The sequence below is a fragment of the Mauremys reevesii genome, linkage group 19 (genome assembly GCF_016161935.1).
Source record: "Mauremys reevesii isolate NIE-2019 linkage group 19, ASM1616193v1, whole genome shotgun sequence".
In the NCBI taxonomy this organism is placed as follows: Eukaryota; Metazoa; Chordata; order Testudines; family Geoemydidae; genus Mauremys; species Mauremys reevesii.
This window is the reverse complement of record NC_052641.1, coordinates 22,462,655-22,482,027: the sequence shown is the minus strand read 5'-3', so window position 1 is coordinate 22,482,027 and position 19,373 is coordinate 22,462,655. Positions and strand designations below refer to the sequence as shown.

Genomic DNA, 19,373 nt, shown 5'->3' with positions numbered 1-19,373 from the left:
TCAATAAATCAAAACAGCATCAGACATTTGGTGAAGTCAGCTTCGTATAACAAATGCACCCAGACCTTTCTTCCTTGCCCACTACAGTCCGTAACAGAACAGAGATGGCAATATAATCAGGAGACAGTACTCTCTTGGGCTTTGAAATTAACTAACATAACTCTTTGTATTATGTAGCTTGTTCTTGGACACTTTCAGCGGCATTTAGACAAGGGGTTTTAAAATATTGAGGTTTAAAGCAATTTCATTATATATTAGAAACTGGTTTTGACTCGCCCGTGTGCACAATGTGACAGTAAGGTAATAAGCACCTGAGCAAAGAAAATGTACACTTAAAGCCCTTAGCAGTCTACCTTGGATTTGTATTTTTCTAGCCAGTTTTATTTCAGCTAGATACTGAGAAGGGCTTCTTCTCCTAAACGCTTACCAGAGCACTGGCCAGCCTGCTGATGTGGGAGCAGGCAGCACTGCGCTAAATGGCCAACCTGGATATCGAAGTGATATAACTGGGGCTGCTTGTTGAACAGTGAAGTGCAGCTGCAACAGTTGTTGGAGGGAACTGATGAACCGTTGGTTTCCACCATACACAAGTCCATGTTCCTTTGAGAGTAGCATTAATTCCTTGCCTCCTTTTATTTTATTTCAGTCTTTAGATTGAAGACTGAGAAGAGAGACAGGCTACATAAACACAAAACGAGTACAGCTCAGCGTTTATCTGAGTGGTCTTATAAGGAACAGTGTGGAGCGGCTAATGCCAAGTGCTTAAAACTTAACAGGGACTTGCACAGCCACGTGTGCATGCACATAACATACAAAGGAGTCAAATGCCCTGTGCTTTGAAGCTTTCAGATCTTGCAAGCTAAATAAGGTTGAGGTTGGACAATGTCTGAGTGGGAGACCACCAAGGAATACCCATTAGGTGGCGATTAAACAACAGACACGACCCTCTGAGCCCAACTGCTCTGGCATGATAATTCTGGTGATGCTCTCTTTCACTTGAGACGTAAAACTGACATTCTAATCACACATGGTCATTACAGAGCTCACTGACTCTCTTTAAGCAAAAGACTAGTATTATTAATCCAAGTGCCCAGACTGGGCTAATTACAGTCTGCTCCCTCCAGACCACTCCCAAACATCTGAGTTGGGTAAGATGTCCTCTTTCACTTCCTTTTCCTAAAATAAGGTTGCTATGCGGTGTTAAAATAGCTGCTGTATTCCACCCCAGGGGAAGCTGCATTTCTGTAGCTGAAAAGATCCTTGCATTGGGCCCGATCCTGAGAGGGGTTCAGGCCCTGAATTTGTATATCAGTTTGTTACATTTGAGCAGTGCTTTGGATGTTCCCGGAGGGAAGATGCCATAATAAAAAGAAGAGGAAAGGGAATTTGTTTTTAAATAACACTTCCACTGGACATAAATCCAAGAGAAACATCTCTATGCCTATGGCCAGCAGCCAAACTGCTCTACAACTCCAAGAGCATATGGCAGTCGTGCTACTCTGAGATAAAGGCAACTCAACAATTATAAAATACTATAAATGGCTACATAAAACATTTGAGGACACTGTGTATGGACTAACCAGAAACTGAAAAAGGCCTTTGAGGAATCAAGATTATCCAGTGTCATACACAGTGGCACTCTTTAGAACTGCTACATTGTCTGTGGATATAGGAACACACACAAAATCGAGTAGCACTTGGATTAGAAGACAGAACAAATTAGCTGTCTTTGAGAACCAGAACACAGAGGACAAGCATTTAGGAATAGATGCAAGCTCCATTTACAAGGTTATAATTAAATATTTGCAGCTGGTAGAGAAATTTAGCTGCATAAATCAAAAGCAGAGATTTGAATTTCAATTAAATGGATCACATGACAGGGACGAGTTGTTAACACTTGAGCCCTTTGACAATGAATTTGAATTCAGCCTCCTTCCCTCCTGCTCCCCCATAAAAATGCTGGGACCAATCCTGAGGAAGTCCCTGAGAAGCCAACAAGAGCATAGGAACTCTACCCGTCTCTTGTGTAGACTTTTGGGCTCAGGCTGGAGCCCAAGCTTTGAGACCACGCAAGCAGGAAGGGTCCCAGAGCCCGGGCTCCAGCCCAGTATCTACACAGCAATTTTTAGCCTCACAGCCCTAGCCCCACGAGCCGAAGTCAGCTGACCTGGGCCAACTGTGGCTGTGACACAGATCTTTTGTTCAGTGTAGGTGTACCCTTAGATGCAAGAGGAAGGCAGCAATTACAGCTACTGGTATACAAGGCATGGCGAGGGATGGAGCACGATCTCGAGATTCCTGCTCAGACTACACAACTTTGTAGTCGCTGAATCTTTACCAAAAAGCTCCAATCTTGCAGCGAAAGCATCTCTCACATTGTACTTGGCACAATGCTTCCCAGGAGAGAGATTTTTGCTGGAAAAATTCTGACGTGTTTAAGCACAGTCCCATTTCATTTACCATGTTCAAAGAGCAAGAGCAAAATGATGACAAGTTAGAAGCAGGAAACAAGCTTCCAAATACACTTCTAGACGGGCCAAAAGTTCAACTCTCCAGGAACATACTAACTCTTTTTAACATGCAAAATCATCCCTGGCTTTTGAAAAGTTACTCAATTTAAAAGTATTTTCACATTAAAATCTAAAGTCCTATTGAATAAGAATCTGTATAGAAATATATTCACTGTTGGGTGGCTGATTTTTGACACCAGGTGGTGCTGCAGTGCTAGCTCTTCAGAGATGAAGTAGTGAATGGGGCATACATTACCAGATGGGAATGGGGGCAAGGAACACATTTTTGTGCCATGTTGATATAGTAGTTTGGGCAGGGGCTTGTGGTCTTGGTCACCAGGCTGCTGAAGCAGTAATGACACCCTAACTATTCTCCACATGGTACAGTTTCTTTGTGACAGGAAACTTTGTCAGGATAATCTCAGCATCACATGGAGAGTAATTTCCATCTTTTCAGTTCAGTTGCATGCTTTTGAAAATTCTGTTCTGTTTTCTGGGTTAGCAGATAAATGTGTTGGTGCACTAAAAAAAATACTGAAAACCTGCAACCAAGCAGACGGGATACCTGAGTATCAGAGAATAAGTCTTCTAAATACTGCCATCCTCACCTCTGGTCTCTGATGAATTTTGAGCATGAAAGCCCTTGTTTGCCTCAAGCCCTCTCTGATGTATCTTGCAAAGTTTTACGTCCAGCTACTTTTCTGATTTACCCAGACCCAAGGTTTCATGTCAAGTGGCCAGAGTGGGTTTAAAACTTTAGTAAAGCACACTGACGGCAGTTGATGTGTCATGTCCTCTCCATCTTTTTTGAGGGGAGCTTTATGCGAAGTGTATCGCCGGATTTTCAAAAGGTGTTTAATATCTGCTGCTCCCACTGACTCTAGCAGGATCCATGGTGCTTAGCACCTATGAAAATCTGACCAATAACATTTGATACTAGAATTTAAGTGTTACGTGTTTAGTCTCAGCGATGACATTGCTGAATGCAATTAGCTATTCTGCACACAGCATTTTAAAGTCAAAAGAGGTATATAAAAATACAGAAAACACCTGGCAGATGGCCTCAGACTCAATGCAATGCAAACTATAACAACAACAAAAAGAAGAGTCCAACAGGAGGGTCCTGAGCAAAGTAAGAAAATCCAGAAATAAATCACTGCTTTATTTAGCAAAAATGCCTACACCCGGGACTGGTTTACTCTACAGTATAAACTCTTCAAAAGGAGAATTTAGGAGTAAGCCTTCATCACGTTTTTCCCCTCCAGTTACCCTCCAACACTAGACCCAGCTGATGGATAAGTAGAAATCAGGAAGCAATACCTGAAATAACCTTTCCCATCATCTTCCTTGATTTCCAGGGATACAGAGAATGTGAAAATATCGCTGTCTGGAGTCTGTGGTGCTTCAGTGGCTGAGAGCAGGGGCTGTTTGGCAGAACGGCGGAAGGCAGTGGCAAAACTGTACAGTATTCGACTCACCTGCATTCATACAGAACCAGAGAGATTAGGAAAGGTTCAAGTAGGATTGCTACCTGTGTTTTCATTAACCAGTGGGATGAAAAAATATTGTGCAAGAATATGCAGATATATTCTGGTTCTACTTAAGATACTAAGATAAAATAGTAAATGTGCACGCTGTCACCTCATGGTTGCAATTTCTATGCATTTACCAACGTCTGAGTTATGAAGAGACCATTTCTTCATAACATTTCACAGTGCCTTGAGTGATTATTTCACAAGTTATGGAAATAATCACACACTGATTCTCTAGTGCATAAGTAGTAATTTATCTATTTAAAGGCTCTGAAAGGTTTCTAAAAATAGCATTGTGGGGCTAGTTAGATGTTTATCATCTCAAAGATTCTGTACCAAATTTGCTCATTTTTTATGGCAAGATTATTTTTTCCTAAGGATCTGCCTCCATAAACAAGTTGCACAGATTTAACTAAAGGTGTGCACTGATTTAGTCAAACTGGTAGTACTTTTTAAGCATATACTCTTGCATCAGTTTAACAAAAGGTGTGATATTGCACCTTCTTGCACCGGTTTAAACCTGGTTTACATCAATTTAGCCTGCTCCTGTTATGCAAACCGTTCGGGCAAGCTAACCTGATGTAAGTCAGGTTCAAACTGATGCAAAAATACACAAACAATGTAGCACCAGTTTAACTAAGAAAGTGCAATATCACACCTTTAGTTAAACTGATGCAACTGGGTATGTAAACAAGGTCTAACTGCCAGCTCCACAAATTCTCTGTGTTCTTTCTGGCCTGCACTTCAACAACAGAGATTCTGCAACTGAAATTTGATTAGTGTGTTTGCTACTGTTCAAGCCCAGAGTAGACTGTCTCACTCTCCCAGAGCTGTGTTGGCTCTGCAGGGTTAAAAGGAAAAAGCAGGTTTCAGAAGATCCTCCAGGAGCTCGACAAATCTGCAAGACCATATTTATGAGGTTCCTTTTTCAACTATAACCACAGTGCCCTGCACGCTGCAGCAAGCTTCACCTAAAGTCTGTATCTCCCTGGTGGAAATTCTAGGGTAGCTTCAGATATAGTATTAATTTTAATATTATTAAATTTTACTTTTAATTCAATGAAACCTATGCATTAGCCTTTGCTGTTTTTTTTATATTAAATTGAGGTTGTTTTGCATTATCTCCACATTTTCAGTTTTTTATATGGTGTAAATTTTTATAATGATAGTGAGTATCTACAGCCTAGCAGCTGTCAAGGGGCAGGTAAAGGTTAGCAGCTGGGAAAGTGAGACACATGTGGGTTTGTGGAATATACACAAGATATTTCTGCTAAAATGATCAGCAGTGAAGCAGTTAATGCTGACATTGAAACTATTCTCTTTTGCTTTCACCCTACTGGATAATTCACACTCTTTAGAGATATTGTTTCAGGCTGTCTGCAAACTCAGGCAGATGTCACTGCCTCAGACTGCAATTCATTCAGATTGAGTTTTCTTTGTAATCATAAATGCTGAAAAATTTTAAATTAAAGTTTAGATTTTGGAGCACAATTATTCAGCCAAGGGTGAATTACACAGCTGTAGAATTATAGAAAACATGGAATCATAGCAATGTAGGTCCTTGGAAGGGACCTTGAGAAGTCATCAAGTCCAGTCCTCTGCACTGAGGCAGGACCACATAAACCTAGATGACCTCTGACGGATGTTTGTCAAACCGGTTTTTAAAAATGTCCAGTGACTGGGATTCCCCTTTTAGAAGCCTGTTCCAGAGCTTATCTACCCTTATCATTAGAAAGCTTTCCTAATATCTAACCTAATTCTCCCTGTGACCCGAACAGCACACCAATGCCAGTTGGTATACATTTGTCACAATATTTACATAAAAGATGGCATATAAATATATAATTGGAATACTAATAATTCACTGATCATTAATATTCTGGTGTGATGTATGTACAGTAAACCCACAAAGGACTTCATAGATGTGCTGGAAATATGTGACTAAAATGTGTTTAAAACCAGGCATATCTGGGGAAGTTGATAAACAAGTTTTCTCCGGACAAAGGAAAGAGGCTAATACCTCAAAGCAGGTGTGGCCAAATTCAATAGGCTATTATTTTGTACAGGTATCAGAGGTTGCAGGAAGAGAACATTTGCATTGTAAAAAGCAGGGGAGGAACCAGCAGGGAGACAGAGTCTACACCAGACAGCATGGCATCTGTACCTTGCAGGGAAAAAACTAACTTTATCAGGGGATACTCTTCACTCAGAAGAATGTCTTTCAAAGGTTTACTGGACCATAAAGAGCAGGGAGAGATTCCTTAAGTTATCCTTCATCTGATAAAACAAAGATACCCAGCACTCTGAGCTCTGTGAAGGGTCTTGCCAGAGAGTCTGGTCAGCTGTGCTGGAAAAAACACTTGGCAAGAAACACTTCCTCAAAAAGAGACTCTCGTTTGTTAAATCAGGTTTTAGTCTTAGAAGCATATTTTCACTTTTGTTGGCTCATAACCTTTTCTATCTTTATTCCTTATACGTGGTACCACTTAAACCTATGTATTTTTGTTTAATCAACTTGTTTTACTATAAACCATTTCAGTGCTTTGATTAAAATAGAGTGTTTGTTAACCCCAGCTGAGGTAATAAGCTGCTGGGTACTGTCTCTTTAAGGGAGGCACAAGCAAACTCTTAACATTCAGTGACAGGGCTGTGCATAGCAGATAGATTTGGGAGTTGGAGTTCACGGACTGTTACCTGCTAGGCAAGATTTGGGCTGGCAGAGCCCTGAAGTTTGCTTATAAGGCGAACAAGCTGATGTGTCAGTGAGCTGTCTCACAGCTTAGCAGCAGCCCTCACTTGAGACTGAGAGGGGTAAGAGTGATTTACAGTTTTAGGAACCCTGCAGATTAAGGCACTCCCTTGCTGCAGATTAAGCCCATTACTTCTTGTCTTACTTTCAGTGGACATGGAGAACAACTGATCACCGTTTTCTTCATAATTTGAAGACTTATCAGGTGCCCCCTCAGTCTTCTTTTCTCAAGACTAAATATGACCAGGTTTTTTTAATTTTTCCTCACAGGTCAGGATTTCTAAATTTCCAGTCACCTTTGTTGCTCTCCTCTGGACTCTGCAATTTATTCACATCTTTTCTGAAGTGTGGTACCCAGAACTGCACTCTGTATTCCAGCTAAAGCCTCACTAGTGCTGGCTAGAGCAGGACAATTACCTTCTGTATCTTACATACAACACTTATGTTAACACACTCCATAATGACATTAACCTTTTTTGCAACTCCATCACACTGTTGACTCATTCAGTTTGTGATCCACTATAACCCCTATGTGATCCCTATAAATGAGACCTTGAGTACACGAGACACTTTAATAAGACTTAAAAGCAACATAAACAAATTTAAATTGAAGAATAAGGTTCATTTGTTGCTGTTAGGACCAAATTCTTAAATCAGATATTCAATCTCACTGATGTTAGCGAGAGTTATGAGTTCTGGGAAAGTAGCTGGTCCAAAAGAGATTTACGAAGTGTTGCTGGGATATGCTCTTAACGCCAGTAAGGTCAAGAAAGAATTCAACTTACAGCTTCTTGGATTTCACATCGGAAGACATGAATCCTGAACAGTTCTGCATTGTAGTGGCTTTCAGTGAAAGCAAAGCAGTCACTCTCGGGGGTCCCATCATGCCCTCGCACACAGAAGAGAATTTTATAGATTGGATAATTTGCTATTTCTGTGTGTGTTTGAGGATCTAAGAGCCTGTTTAAAAAAAAAAAGTAAAGTAAAGTTTGGGGCTTTACAAGGATTACTTTGGCCAACCATTTATTTGTGAGATTGAAGGAGTCCACTGATATTTAGAGAAAGCACAATACATAGACCCTATCCCCAATTGTCATTTATCTCAAGGCACAAATTAGATGTGAAATACTGATCCATGCCCAACCTCTGTGTAAATGCCCCTCTCCCCCAATAGAGTGCAATCAGTCAACATTAAAATGGAATCCTATTAAATGGGCCAGGTATTTCCATCTTGACTGAACCACTTTACTCTGAGGTGACAGGACGGGGAAGAAAAGCAGTGCTGGATCTGCATGTAAGTTATTTGTTTGACTTTTTTTTCCCCCTTATGCCTAAGGAAAAAAGTGCAGGTGCCTGAAGTGCAAGACACTTATGTCTATAATTTCCATATAAAGCTCAGACCTTCCCATTCAGAAAGCTGACCTAACCTACAGCAGTTCACACATTTCAGGTCACACAATTCTCCCATTCTCACAATAGCCCTTGCCTGCCCTTCTGTGGCATTCTTTGGGGAGGACGACTATGGCCTGCTCCCCGCCTGAGACTCTGCACACGAACAGTCTTACAGTCCTGGCTCTGCCTCACCTTGGATTAGAATTTAGTTTCTGTTTGTAAGGCACCAGTAAGTAACCAGTAAGCTACGATTTCCAAGACAATTCAGATATTAAAGAAGATTCTGTGCTGCCCCTTGTACATGAGAAGTTCTTTGCAAACTGATCTGTAAGGCCACTTGACCTTCTCTCCTTTAAAATCCCTCAAGACCCACTTCTGCCACATTTAAAAGAAATCCCAGCTTGCTCATATCTCCTCCTAATTGTGATTAGTAGCTCGCTCTCCTTTGACAGATGGAACTGATCAGACTGACTGCAACAGACTCCAGAGTGTCCCTGAATGAGCTTCATACCTCACGGTTCCTTCAGACACATTAGGCACTGACAGGGTCACATCTAAAGAAATCTGGCACTGGCTTCGTAAGATAGACATCATTCTCAGGGCTTCCACTTCGCTCCTGGGGGCGTTCACTGAGGCACAGCCCAGGTAGGTAAGCTTGCTGAACACCACACTCTCCTCATCGGCCACTGGTGTAAAAGGGCTCGACTCCTCACAATCTGCAATAAGGCACAAAGTGACAAATGAAGAGGCAGGCCAGCTGGTATATGTTAGTAAGCTTCAAGACAGGCCTCCCAATAACCAGGGGTCTGAAACCATGCAACAGCATTCATAGAATCATAGGGAAGGAAGGGGCCTTGAGAAGTAATCAAGTGCAGCCCCCTGTGCTGTGGCAGGGCCAAGTGAACCTAGACCATGCCAGACAGGTGTTTGTCCAGGCTGTTTTTAAAACTTCCAATGAGGGGGAGTCTACAACCTTCCTTGGAAGCCTATTCCAGAGCTTAACTACCCTAATAATTAGCAAGTTTTTCCGAATACCTAAGCTAAATCTCCCTTGGTTCAGATTAATTCCATTACTTCTTGTCTTACCTTCAGTAGTCATGGAGAACAATTGATCACCATCCTTTTTATAACAGCCCTTAACATATTTGACTATTGTTATCGCCTCCCCCCTTCTTTTCTTAAGACTAAACATGCCCATTTTTTTTTAAATCTTTCCTCATAGGTCAGGCTGTCTAAACCTTTTATCATGTTTGTTGCTCTCCTCTGGACTCTTCCCAATTTGTCCACATCCTTCCTATGGTGTGGTACTCAGAATCGGACACAGCCCTTCAGCTGAGGCCTCGCCAGTGCTGAGTAGAGCGGGACAATTACCTCCCGTGTCTTACATAGGACACTCTTGTTAATACACTCTAGCGTGATGTTAGCCTTTTTGCAGCTGCATCACATTGCTGACTTACATTCAATTTGAGATCCACTATAACCCCCCAACTCTTTTTAGCAGTACTACTGCCTAGCTATTATCCTTCATTTTGTAGTTGTGCATTTGATTTTTCCTTTCTAAGTACTTTATACTTCTCTTTACTGAATTTCATCTTGTTGAATTCAGACCAATTTTTTTATTTGTCATGGTCCTTTCAAATTCTAATCCTGTTCTCCGAAGTGCTTGCAACTCTTCCCAGGTTGGTCTCACTTGTAAATTTTATAAGCATAGTCTCCACTTCACTAGCCAAGATATTAATGAAAATATTAACAGTACCAGATCCAGGACTGACACTTGTGGGACTCCACTAGATAAGCCCTCCCAGTCTGACAGCAAGCCATTGATAACTATTTTTTGAGTATGGTCTTTCAACCAGTTGTGCACCGCCTTACAGTAATTTCATCTAGACATTACAAAAAGCCAGGACAGACTAAAAGGAATATGGAAAGCCCGTGATTAGAAATGGAAAGAGCCACAGGGCTATCCAAGCTCTTAAGATTGGCTCTCTCCATGGGGGTACCCTCTAGCATACTGTCCGAATGCATTCATTTTCACCAGGGCAGTAAAAGTCACAGGCATTCTAATTGGACCAATTTAACAGACAGCACGCGTTTAAAGCACTCATCGTGGTCACACTGTGAACTAACCACCATTTTCCTTCAGGACAGGGGTTTCCAAACTTTATCCATAGTTTGAACCATATCTTAAATAATCTCATGGGCTACCTCCCCTCCTAATGGGAATCATATGACATCCCTCTGGCAACTACAACATTGCTCAGACAGAAAAGTGATATCAGAAGTGTACTTTTAAATTCTTTTAATGCTATTTAGCAGCTAAAAATAAGAATAAGGAAGCTTGATTTTATTGGGGATCATTTAAAAGAGAAACAGAGAGAGAGTGAGAGCATGCTAGCTCTTAGAACTATTTGCTGAATTCACAAATTTTGTGCAAACACATTTTATAAGCCTAAACCTTAGGAATGAATGCCCATGAGATGGAGCATCTTCACTCTTTATTCTCTGTAGACAAATAAGTTGAGCATCAGACACTTTTCAACATGCATGTACGTTTTTCAGGCGAGACCGTAAAAACAAGATCCTGGCTAAAAAAATTTAAAAGCATCCAAATCACCTAAGCATTTTTTAAAAATTCGCCTCATCTGCTCTGCCATACAAAATTGTCATGGGGTCTTAAAAGGTAAGAACAGGGGCTTTAATCAAGTATCTTTAGACAAAGTTCCCTTTCCTCTCACTGTGCCCCAACTGTCTCTTGCCCTCCACCCCAGAAGCAGCTGCATTTCAGTGGTAACATACATATGATGGTGAAGTACTTTGGGATCCCTCTGGGTGAAAGCAGCCAGAAGAATGCAATACATTCACCCTGTTCATCTGCATTACAGCACATTGTTTTGAGTAGCTAACTTACTTCTGAAGTAGTAAATTTGACTATACTATTGATACCATCCTACTATATGAGCAGATGACATGACAAGTGCTTCATACATTGTGCATCATACGCAGAGAAACCCAGAACTTCTGATGGCCGCTAGTAGGTACTCCCCAGATTTTCTAACCTCCTTGTGTCGGTTTCACTGGCAGGCTCATCTCAGGTTTCTGGAGTCCTGTCATCGACACCGGGTTAATGGTAGAGGATGCTGACGCCTCAAGAAAGATGGGATCTTCCCCTTCTCCATCAGTCCTGCTTTCTTCTCCATGTTCCCGGTCACTGGACAGGTCTTCCATGGGTGGATCCATCAATATATCTTCAAGTTCCTTCTGCAGCTGCTGCTCACTCCCATTCCCTACAATCTAAGAGTCAAACACAATCAGGAAGGAAAAAGGATTGTTCAGTTGAAGAAAAACTCACATATAAAGAATTAAAAAATAACTAGCATAAATTCAGATTTGCCATCAGCCACAACTGCACAATCTAAACACACACAACTTAAATGAAAGCCAGACATGCAGCAACTGATTTCCCTAGATTTAGTATAGGAGTGCTCTTCTTCAGAAACAAAGCTGGCCTTGTTTAATACTTCAATATATCTTAAAAAGAGAGATCTGAGAGCAGGAATTACTTGGACATGGTAAAATAGAGTGAGGGGATTGTTCTCCAAAACTAGTCAGACAGCATATAAAGTATATGCAAATGAAAGTATTAACGGAAGTTAGTACTATTATGGCTTCTATGGAGGCCTTCAGGGCCAACAGCAAGTGCCTAATATTCGATAAATACACTATGCTGTTCATAAGGAGGAAAAGACCTCTGTCTACTGATAAAATAATGAGATTACATAGGAAGAGGGCTCAGGAGAGGGGAGTCAGAAATAGATTTATACCCTCGGCATCAGAAACAGAAGCCATTTAGGCAAAGTATTAAATGCACATAGTTGTGTTGCTTGCTGACACTGCACCCACTGAGGCCAATGGCAAAGCTTCCATCAACTTAAATGGTGCAACATCAGAGCCTTAGGTGGTAAGAGGATGGAGCCAGCATTTAGTACTCTGCAGTGGCTAAAACAGACTGAAAATCTAGCCAAGGAAGAGGAACACTGCTGGCTCTGATGTCTATAGGGATACAGAGGAGCTCTATGGAATGAGGGAATAGAACAGAGGCGCATTATGAGGCACAAGGTGTAAGTGTTGGTGTCCTATACAGCTGTGCTTCCAAAATGTCTAAAACTTCACACTTCAGGAACTCATTACGTAATTTACCCAACAATACCCCTACCTGCCACAATGGTATTTAGATATCGAAGTGGTAAGTGTATCTCAAATACCGTAGAACAGACAAAGGAGATGCAGAAAGCATCTTGAAAGCATTTTGCCAAGTGGAAGCCAACGAAATTTACTAATGTTCTATCACTTAATTTGTTGGTAGCCATCCTTATCCTGCTGGCGTTGTACCCCATTTCTCTATCACATCCATCTTTTTTTAAGATACTGATGTAAGACACTGCACATAAGCTAGAGGGTCCTGGCTAGTTCAGTTATATCAGATCCCTAGCACCTTTTATTAGTCCTTTTTTGTTAGAATTTTTTAAAAAAATCTTATCCAGAAAAAAGAATCTGGAATTAGTTCCTGTTCTACTCCTCTCCTTTTTGCTTGGACACTAGACAGTAAAGCATGGAGAAAGACTCAATGCACACAGAAGTCTGCCCAGAACACCACTTACATAAGGAAGTATATAATTCTATCTGCACCATAACCAATGTATCTTAGAGGAAAATCAATTTATGCTGAAAGCTTTTGAAGCAATGGCCTAGGTCCTCAGATTCAAACAGTAACTAAGTCAACCTACAGTCCAGGTAAGACTGTTAAAATAATACACTGAATCAGGTACCAGGAGAGCTTCACATATTACAATTAGAGCCTTGAAATTAAATCTACTATGAGAGCAAGAAAAAATATGAACTGACAATACCTTGTTACGTGGATGTTCATATGAGTCTACATGGTACATGCCCTCTAAAGAAAATTACAATAAAATTCCCAGCAGGAGATATTCACCTTGTTACTGGCTCTCTCATATCACTCAAAGTTATTCCCCGTTGAGCTGTAATTCTGACACAGCAGCTGCAGGCTTTCAAGGATCAATCCTCACCCCCAACCCATCTCCAAATTTCAAACACTTAAATTCAATAGAGAAAAGTGGAGAAATCTCAACCATGTCTAATACCTTCCCCAGACTTTCCACACCTTCACCCTATGATCCCCACAAAACACAAAAATAAATATTACATCTATGTCTGAAAACCTCAACTTGTATAGTGACCAGCTGCTTAGGGTTTAAACAGTTTCTTGATTTCTTAGCCATTTGTCACACATGGAAAACAAAAATGAAAATCAACTGCTCTTCCCCCTCTACATTATTTAAAGTGAATTTGGTTCTGATCAAAGGCATCTCTTTGACAACGCTGTACTGAAGTTCTCTATCTACAGCGCAGGTGAAACACATGCAGTGGCAGGCTAAGCTTTCCACACACTGTGCCTTATGCCTGAACGGCTCATTCAATCCTTGACCTCAATGCTGAGCCTGCCAAAGGGGCCTAACTAGTGCCAACTGTGGTGGCGTTGGCCTCATTTGTGACCTGACTACCTGTTCACTGGTCACTGACCCGAGACGTACACAGCATTTTACATACGCCACTGAATACCCTTCCAATGATAAATTTCCATTGTTAGTGACCTGGGCCGCAGCCAAACCAGTGACCTAAGAGGGCGAAAGCTCCAGCTTTCCATAGCACGGTGGTTTTCATCCTTTTCTCATGTGCAGACCCCTAATATTTCATGTGGAGGTGCAGACCTCTTTGGAAATTCAACCTGTGGTCTGCGGACCTCCTTTTCTGGAATCTGAAACTTTATTTTCATAGTCACCTTTCGCAGACCCCTTTGACCAGAGGTCAACTTATTTACCACTGTGGGCGGTATATGCAGCTCTCTGTGTGTGGAGTTGGCCCACAACACAATATATATATTACCTGTATGGCCCAAAGAATATCACATGGGCCGAAGCTGTGCGCTGATTGGGCTGCAAGAGGCCTGGAACCACTGCCTTAGACATAGTCTGTGGACCCCCAGGAGTCCCCGGACCACAGGCTGAAAACCACTGCCCCAGCAGATGGTACACGAGGAGTGAAACAAATCAGCAATAAAAGCAACGCAGAGCACATGAAACTGAAAGCAGGAAGAATCTAATGAGTGTTATTGTAAAGTCCAGGCCAGGAGAAAACCCCCCTGGCGTGCCCACAGTCAGGTTGCCGATGCTGTGGAATCACTCACAGAGAGGAGGAGATTTTCAGTACGGTTTCAAGGTTTCTTGCATTTTATCCTGCTCATTTTCCTGCAGCAAAGGAAAGAAACCACCTCACAGAGACGTATGGCCTTAGAAACCTCAGTAACTTGTGGCTGGCTATGAACGGTCACAGAAGGTAAAGCAAACAAAAGCCAAGGAGATACCTGTGCTCCTCATTCCAGACTACGATTTAAAAAATGGAACAAGAAACATCAATACACTTGAAACCTGGACACAGGGTGGGACTCTCACAGCTGCATTCAAAAACCCCTATGTGGTAAATACAACAAACATGCTGTCCAGGGGCCAAGAGGAAAAACAACAACACTGCCTTAGAGGCAAATGGGAGCCAAGGACAGGAAGACAGTCATTCAATGATGCTACTAGTGAGCCATGTTCTAGGAACAGTGGGGGTCATTTAAGATGTAACAGTTCTGTAAGTTTGCTGGGAACACACAAATGATCAGTAAGAGGCAGCCTCTGAACCCTGACAGAAGTGGGGGTGCAGAAGGGAAAGGTAAAGAGATTAATGATCTGGTAAATGTCTGTCTGTCTGTTCAGGACAGATGCTTTCTCTCATTTTAACAAAAACTGGAGCCCAGCATGATCCCAAAATCGTTAACTATAAGATGTTGCAGCACCACAAAACCGATTTATGTGGGCTACCATTACCTATACCCAAAACAATCCAAGAGTAATTTTTATATTTTATCTACCCCCTGCATATGCACACACCCCACCAGCCTTCTCTGCTCTCTGAGAGCTCATGTACTGTGCTATTACAAGATACCCATTCTACAGAGTGTGTGCCAGGAATGGGATTTTTGTAAATTCAATTCCTGCCAACTGCCAGCTCACACAAGCAAAGTGACAAGGGGGAAAGTGTTGACAGCAGAAACAGCTGTTGGGTGGCATTTTTGGCATACACTCAGTGAAAGCACCCCTTTAAATTGTGTGAACCATGTACGTCAGCACATATAAAAAGCAAAAAAAGTTAATAGTTATGAACAGCTACAGAAAATGACAACATTTTCAGGAGCAAATGTATCTTGCTGGATTTTATACAAATTTTTACAAAGAAACAAAAATGGCTATTAGCTCAGACAGAAGTCTATATCAAAGGAACACAAGATGAAGAGCGCCTCAGGCTCAGTATGTATCTTATGCAGTTCACCAAACAGAGCGCGCAAACAAGCTTAAAATTCAGCAGGATGCATGTGAGGAAGCAAGGGAAATAAGATCCACGAACTGCAGTTCTAGAATTACAGAGCTAGAACAACAATCTCAAACTCAATGCCATTCAGATTTTTTTTTGATCAATTCAAGTTTTTGCCTCCTTTGGTGGCAACATGATGGCAGCTGAACTTAGAGCAGATACAAACAAATTAGATTAGTCATACATCCTTAAACAGTTCTTTATCCCTGAGAAAAGTCTTCTCCCCATTTCTGCCTCTGACACATACAATCTGGGCAATCCCTACTTGGGATCTTTTTTTTTTTTTTTTTAAAGTCAATTTCCATGTGCTGCTGCCATGCATCTAGATAAGATATATATAAAGTGCCCAACACAGTGTTAACTGCCTCCTCCTGAACCTAGATTTCAAGTTCCACAGATAAACAGCCAACTAACACAGTGGAACTGGCTCCTGGAAAGCAAAGTCCATTTTATGGAGGCAGTGGACAGGACTGTTCCCCATCAAGACACTGGAGTTATCCTTCTAGTTTTCATTTCTCTTTAGTCCACTGACAACAAGCAATTGATTTCCATTTCTAAAGGCAGCTACAATACCTTCCATTTCCAGTGACAGTTTGTTGTCTCCTTATGCAGAAAGGAGGGGGTTAACTAAAGAAATTCCTGCAGGAATGACTTTGAACTGGGCACCTACTTGCATTAACTAAGGTATAATGTTTCCATTAATCATTCAGATTGCAGTTATAAAGAAACAGCATGCTCTCTCAAAAGACAGAATACAAAAGGAAAGGTTCAAGGTGATTCATTTTGTTCAACAACTGTACCCAGCCTTCACCTGGGAATTCATGCTGAAGTTTACTCATGAAACCCAACAAAACTATTGTAATGTTTAGTTCCAGATCAGGAAACAGCATAATTTTGTTTGATAATACAAGCCCAAATGTTACTAAACTAAAGATACATGTGCGTCCTGAAAGTCCAAAAGTATTGAACACCCATAGCTGGGTAATCATTACAACTGCATTAGGAATCCAACCATCTCAACCTTGAAGTGACACTTGCTTCAGAATGAGCCATTTCACATCTCCAAATGTTATTTGGCACTAACAGAGTGGAATGGACTCTCATAGTCTTCTCTCTTCTGTAGACTCAGATAACCCTCAATAGTTTAGGAAACTGATCAGCTGCCTCTCACATTACTATTCTTAAGACAAGGACATCTTCTGCGCGGTGTGCTGAAATTCTAAGACTCAGTAGTTACTCAGACAAGTGAGGCTACTATTCCTCTTTTGGAGTTAAATTTCTGGACAGAACCCTGTGGATCATTCAAGGAAGTCTCACTTGTTTATATTATTTTGCAGACTATTCCTTTGCAAGGGGAATTGTTGCTGAATCTTCTGCAGTTGCAATACAATTACATAAATCAAATTTTTCACCAGATGAAAAAGTTCTTAAGAAAAAAGAACTGTTCTTCCACTGAAGGCTGTCTGTTGTGTCATCTATAATCATGCATCCATTAAATGACTAGTACATAGAGATCAGAAAGGAATTCAAGAAAGCCAAGTAGAGCAGCTGGAGATATAAGAAAGCTGTGGAAAGGCATCAGGAAATCTGCAGTGAAGTCTTTGTTCAACCTTCCAGCTTCTAGCAGCAAAGAAGAAAACAGTCCCACGGAGGGAATACAAGATTTCTCTCCCCATTTGAAATTTGGATTGGACATTCTTTGCATGACAGATCTAACTGACCTGAGGTCTCAAGGTCTCTTACACAGGCAAGATAATTTTTCCTTCAACTTCCATACAGAACATTCTAACTTAGATCAGCCCTGGAAAAGATCCACTTTATAATATACCTCTACCCCGCTATAACGCTGTCCTTGGGAGCCAAAAAAATCTTACCGCATTATAGGTGAAACCACGTTATATCGAACTTGCTTTGATCCACCGGAGCGTGCAGCCCTGCCCCACCCCGGAGCGCTGCTTTGCCATGTTCTATCCGAATTCATGTTATATCGGGTTGTGTTATATCAGGGTAGAGGTGTATATGAAAATACAGCTACAGGTGCAAGAGTTTAGAATTCCCATCATATTTCTATCACCACGTTTTAAGGCCAGTGAAAGGCTGTCTAGCATAAAGGAAACCTAAGTGCATAACACGGGGAAACAACCTCCAAAAATCCCTGAGGGTCTTTTTCCAGGATAGCAATCCCAGAAGTGAAACAATGAGGTCAATGCCCACAGAGTTCACATAACTTGCTCCTAGGCCTGTGTTCTGAGGTCCATGTTACATGTCATGGGTGTTAGGTTTCAGGCTACTTCCAAATTTCTTAAAGAGAACGTTTCACATTGAGAAACTTCAGTACATAGTAGAACCAATGGGCAAACTGATGACATATGTGCATTAACAAGGGCTTTCTCCCCTGAAAGCTGCAGTGAAGTTGTAATTCTAACTGTCTGAAAATCATAATTTACGATTGTTTCATCCCAAACACTGGGTGACAACTCCAGTGAAGGATTCGGCAAAATGAAAAACCAAGTAGTGATGGTGACAGCACTTATTCTAAACATAAATATCATCTACAATGACAGCAGATGTAATTCAAAAAATATCAGCAAAGGACATTGATTCTTGAATAAGTTCTCTCTTCTTTCAAGTTTTCAATAACACAAGTCCCTCTTTAAGCTCTTTTATGGTTAATTTGGGTTAGAAGAAAGAATGAACTCAGGTTATGGATTCTTACCTTCAGTCCTGTTTTTTCATCATCACTACCATTATTTGTAGATGGAGTTTCATCCCCTTGCCTGGAAACCAAGACAAAATCTTCACTGTTAAGAGTGGATACTGAGTCTGAAGACACACTGATTTTTCCAACAGAGACTTTGTCATCCATGACTTAAAAAGGAAGTTCGACTCATGAATGAGATTAAATTTTATATACTCCTGAAAAACAAAAATCATAAAAATACTTATATAGAAGTTTGTGCTTGAAGCTCAAATGTTTCTTTTCAGAAACTCGATGACTATTAAAGATCAACACATCTGACTGCATAGCTAAGTAACAGATCTCAGTACATCAATGTGCACTCACGGTCCTGGCTTTTCAATTTGCTGTGGAACTCTTTACTCTGAAAGTGCTGCACTGGTTTCTATAGATCACAAAACAGTTATATTTTGAAGTGTTTCACAATCACTTTTCCCAGTGAAGGCCCATCTACAGTACAAGCAGATTCACATCTGAGGACCTGGATATAACACTTTCATTGTGCAGTGTAGATGGGGCCTAAAATCATACTCCCAAGCAGTGCTTAAGTTCATCTTTTTAAGGAACATGGTTAAGATCTTGTCTACACTGCCAAATGAGAGTTGTAACTAAATCCCAGACACAGTACTGTCTGTAGTGTAAAACAGGCTCATGGAGTATGTGCTATACCTGGTGATGAAAAACATTATTTTAGGGCCAGCATACTTCCAACTATAAACCTAGTCATAGATAACCTGGCCTTCCCTTCACCTATGTTCATGCAAATATCACGCTAGGGTTTTGTAAATATCAGGACACGCCAATCATGAAATTCGACTCACGAATAATCTCAACATTATATGATTTAACTCGATATGCTGTACTTGAGACACAATGGACCCCTGAGCTCAGCAATATTTTATGCATCTGTACTGACATTTTTGTATTATAAGAATCAGCTCTGGACACCCTACCAAGAA

At 41.0% G+C, this 19,373-nt stretch overlaps 1 protein-coding gene across 1 annotated transcript in view; it reads right to left on the bottom strand.

Moving 5' to 3' along the window:
• RABGAP1 (RAB GTPase activating protein 1) overlaps window positions 1-19,373 on the bottom strand; it is a 117,016-nt gene that overhangs the window by 88,817 nt on the left and 8,826 nt on the right. The window contains exons 2-6 of the mRNA XM_039506161.1: window positions 18,394-18,593; window positions 11,240-11,474; window positions 8,695-8,899; window positions 7,577-7,751; window positions 3,831-3,988 (exon numbers count right to left, since the gene is read on the bottom strand). Coding sequence (XP_039362095.1) covers window positions 3,831-3,988; window positions 7,577-7,751; window positions 8,695-8,899; window positions 11,240-11,474; window positions 18,394-18,543 — 923 coding nt within the window. The 5' untranslated portion in view covers window positions 18,544-18,593. The remainder of the gene's footprint in view (window positions 1-3,830; window positions 3,989-7,576; window positions 7,752-8,694; window positions 8,900-11,239; window positions 11,475-18,393; window positions 18,594-19,373) is intronic.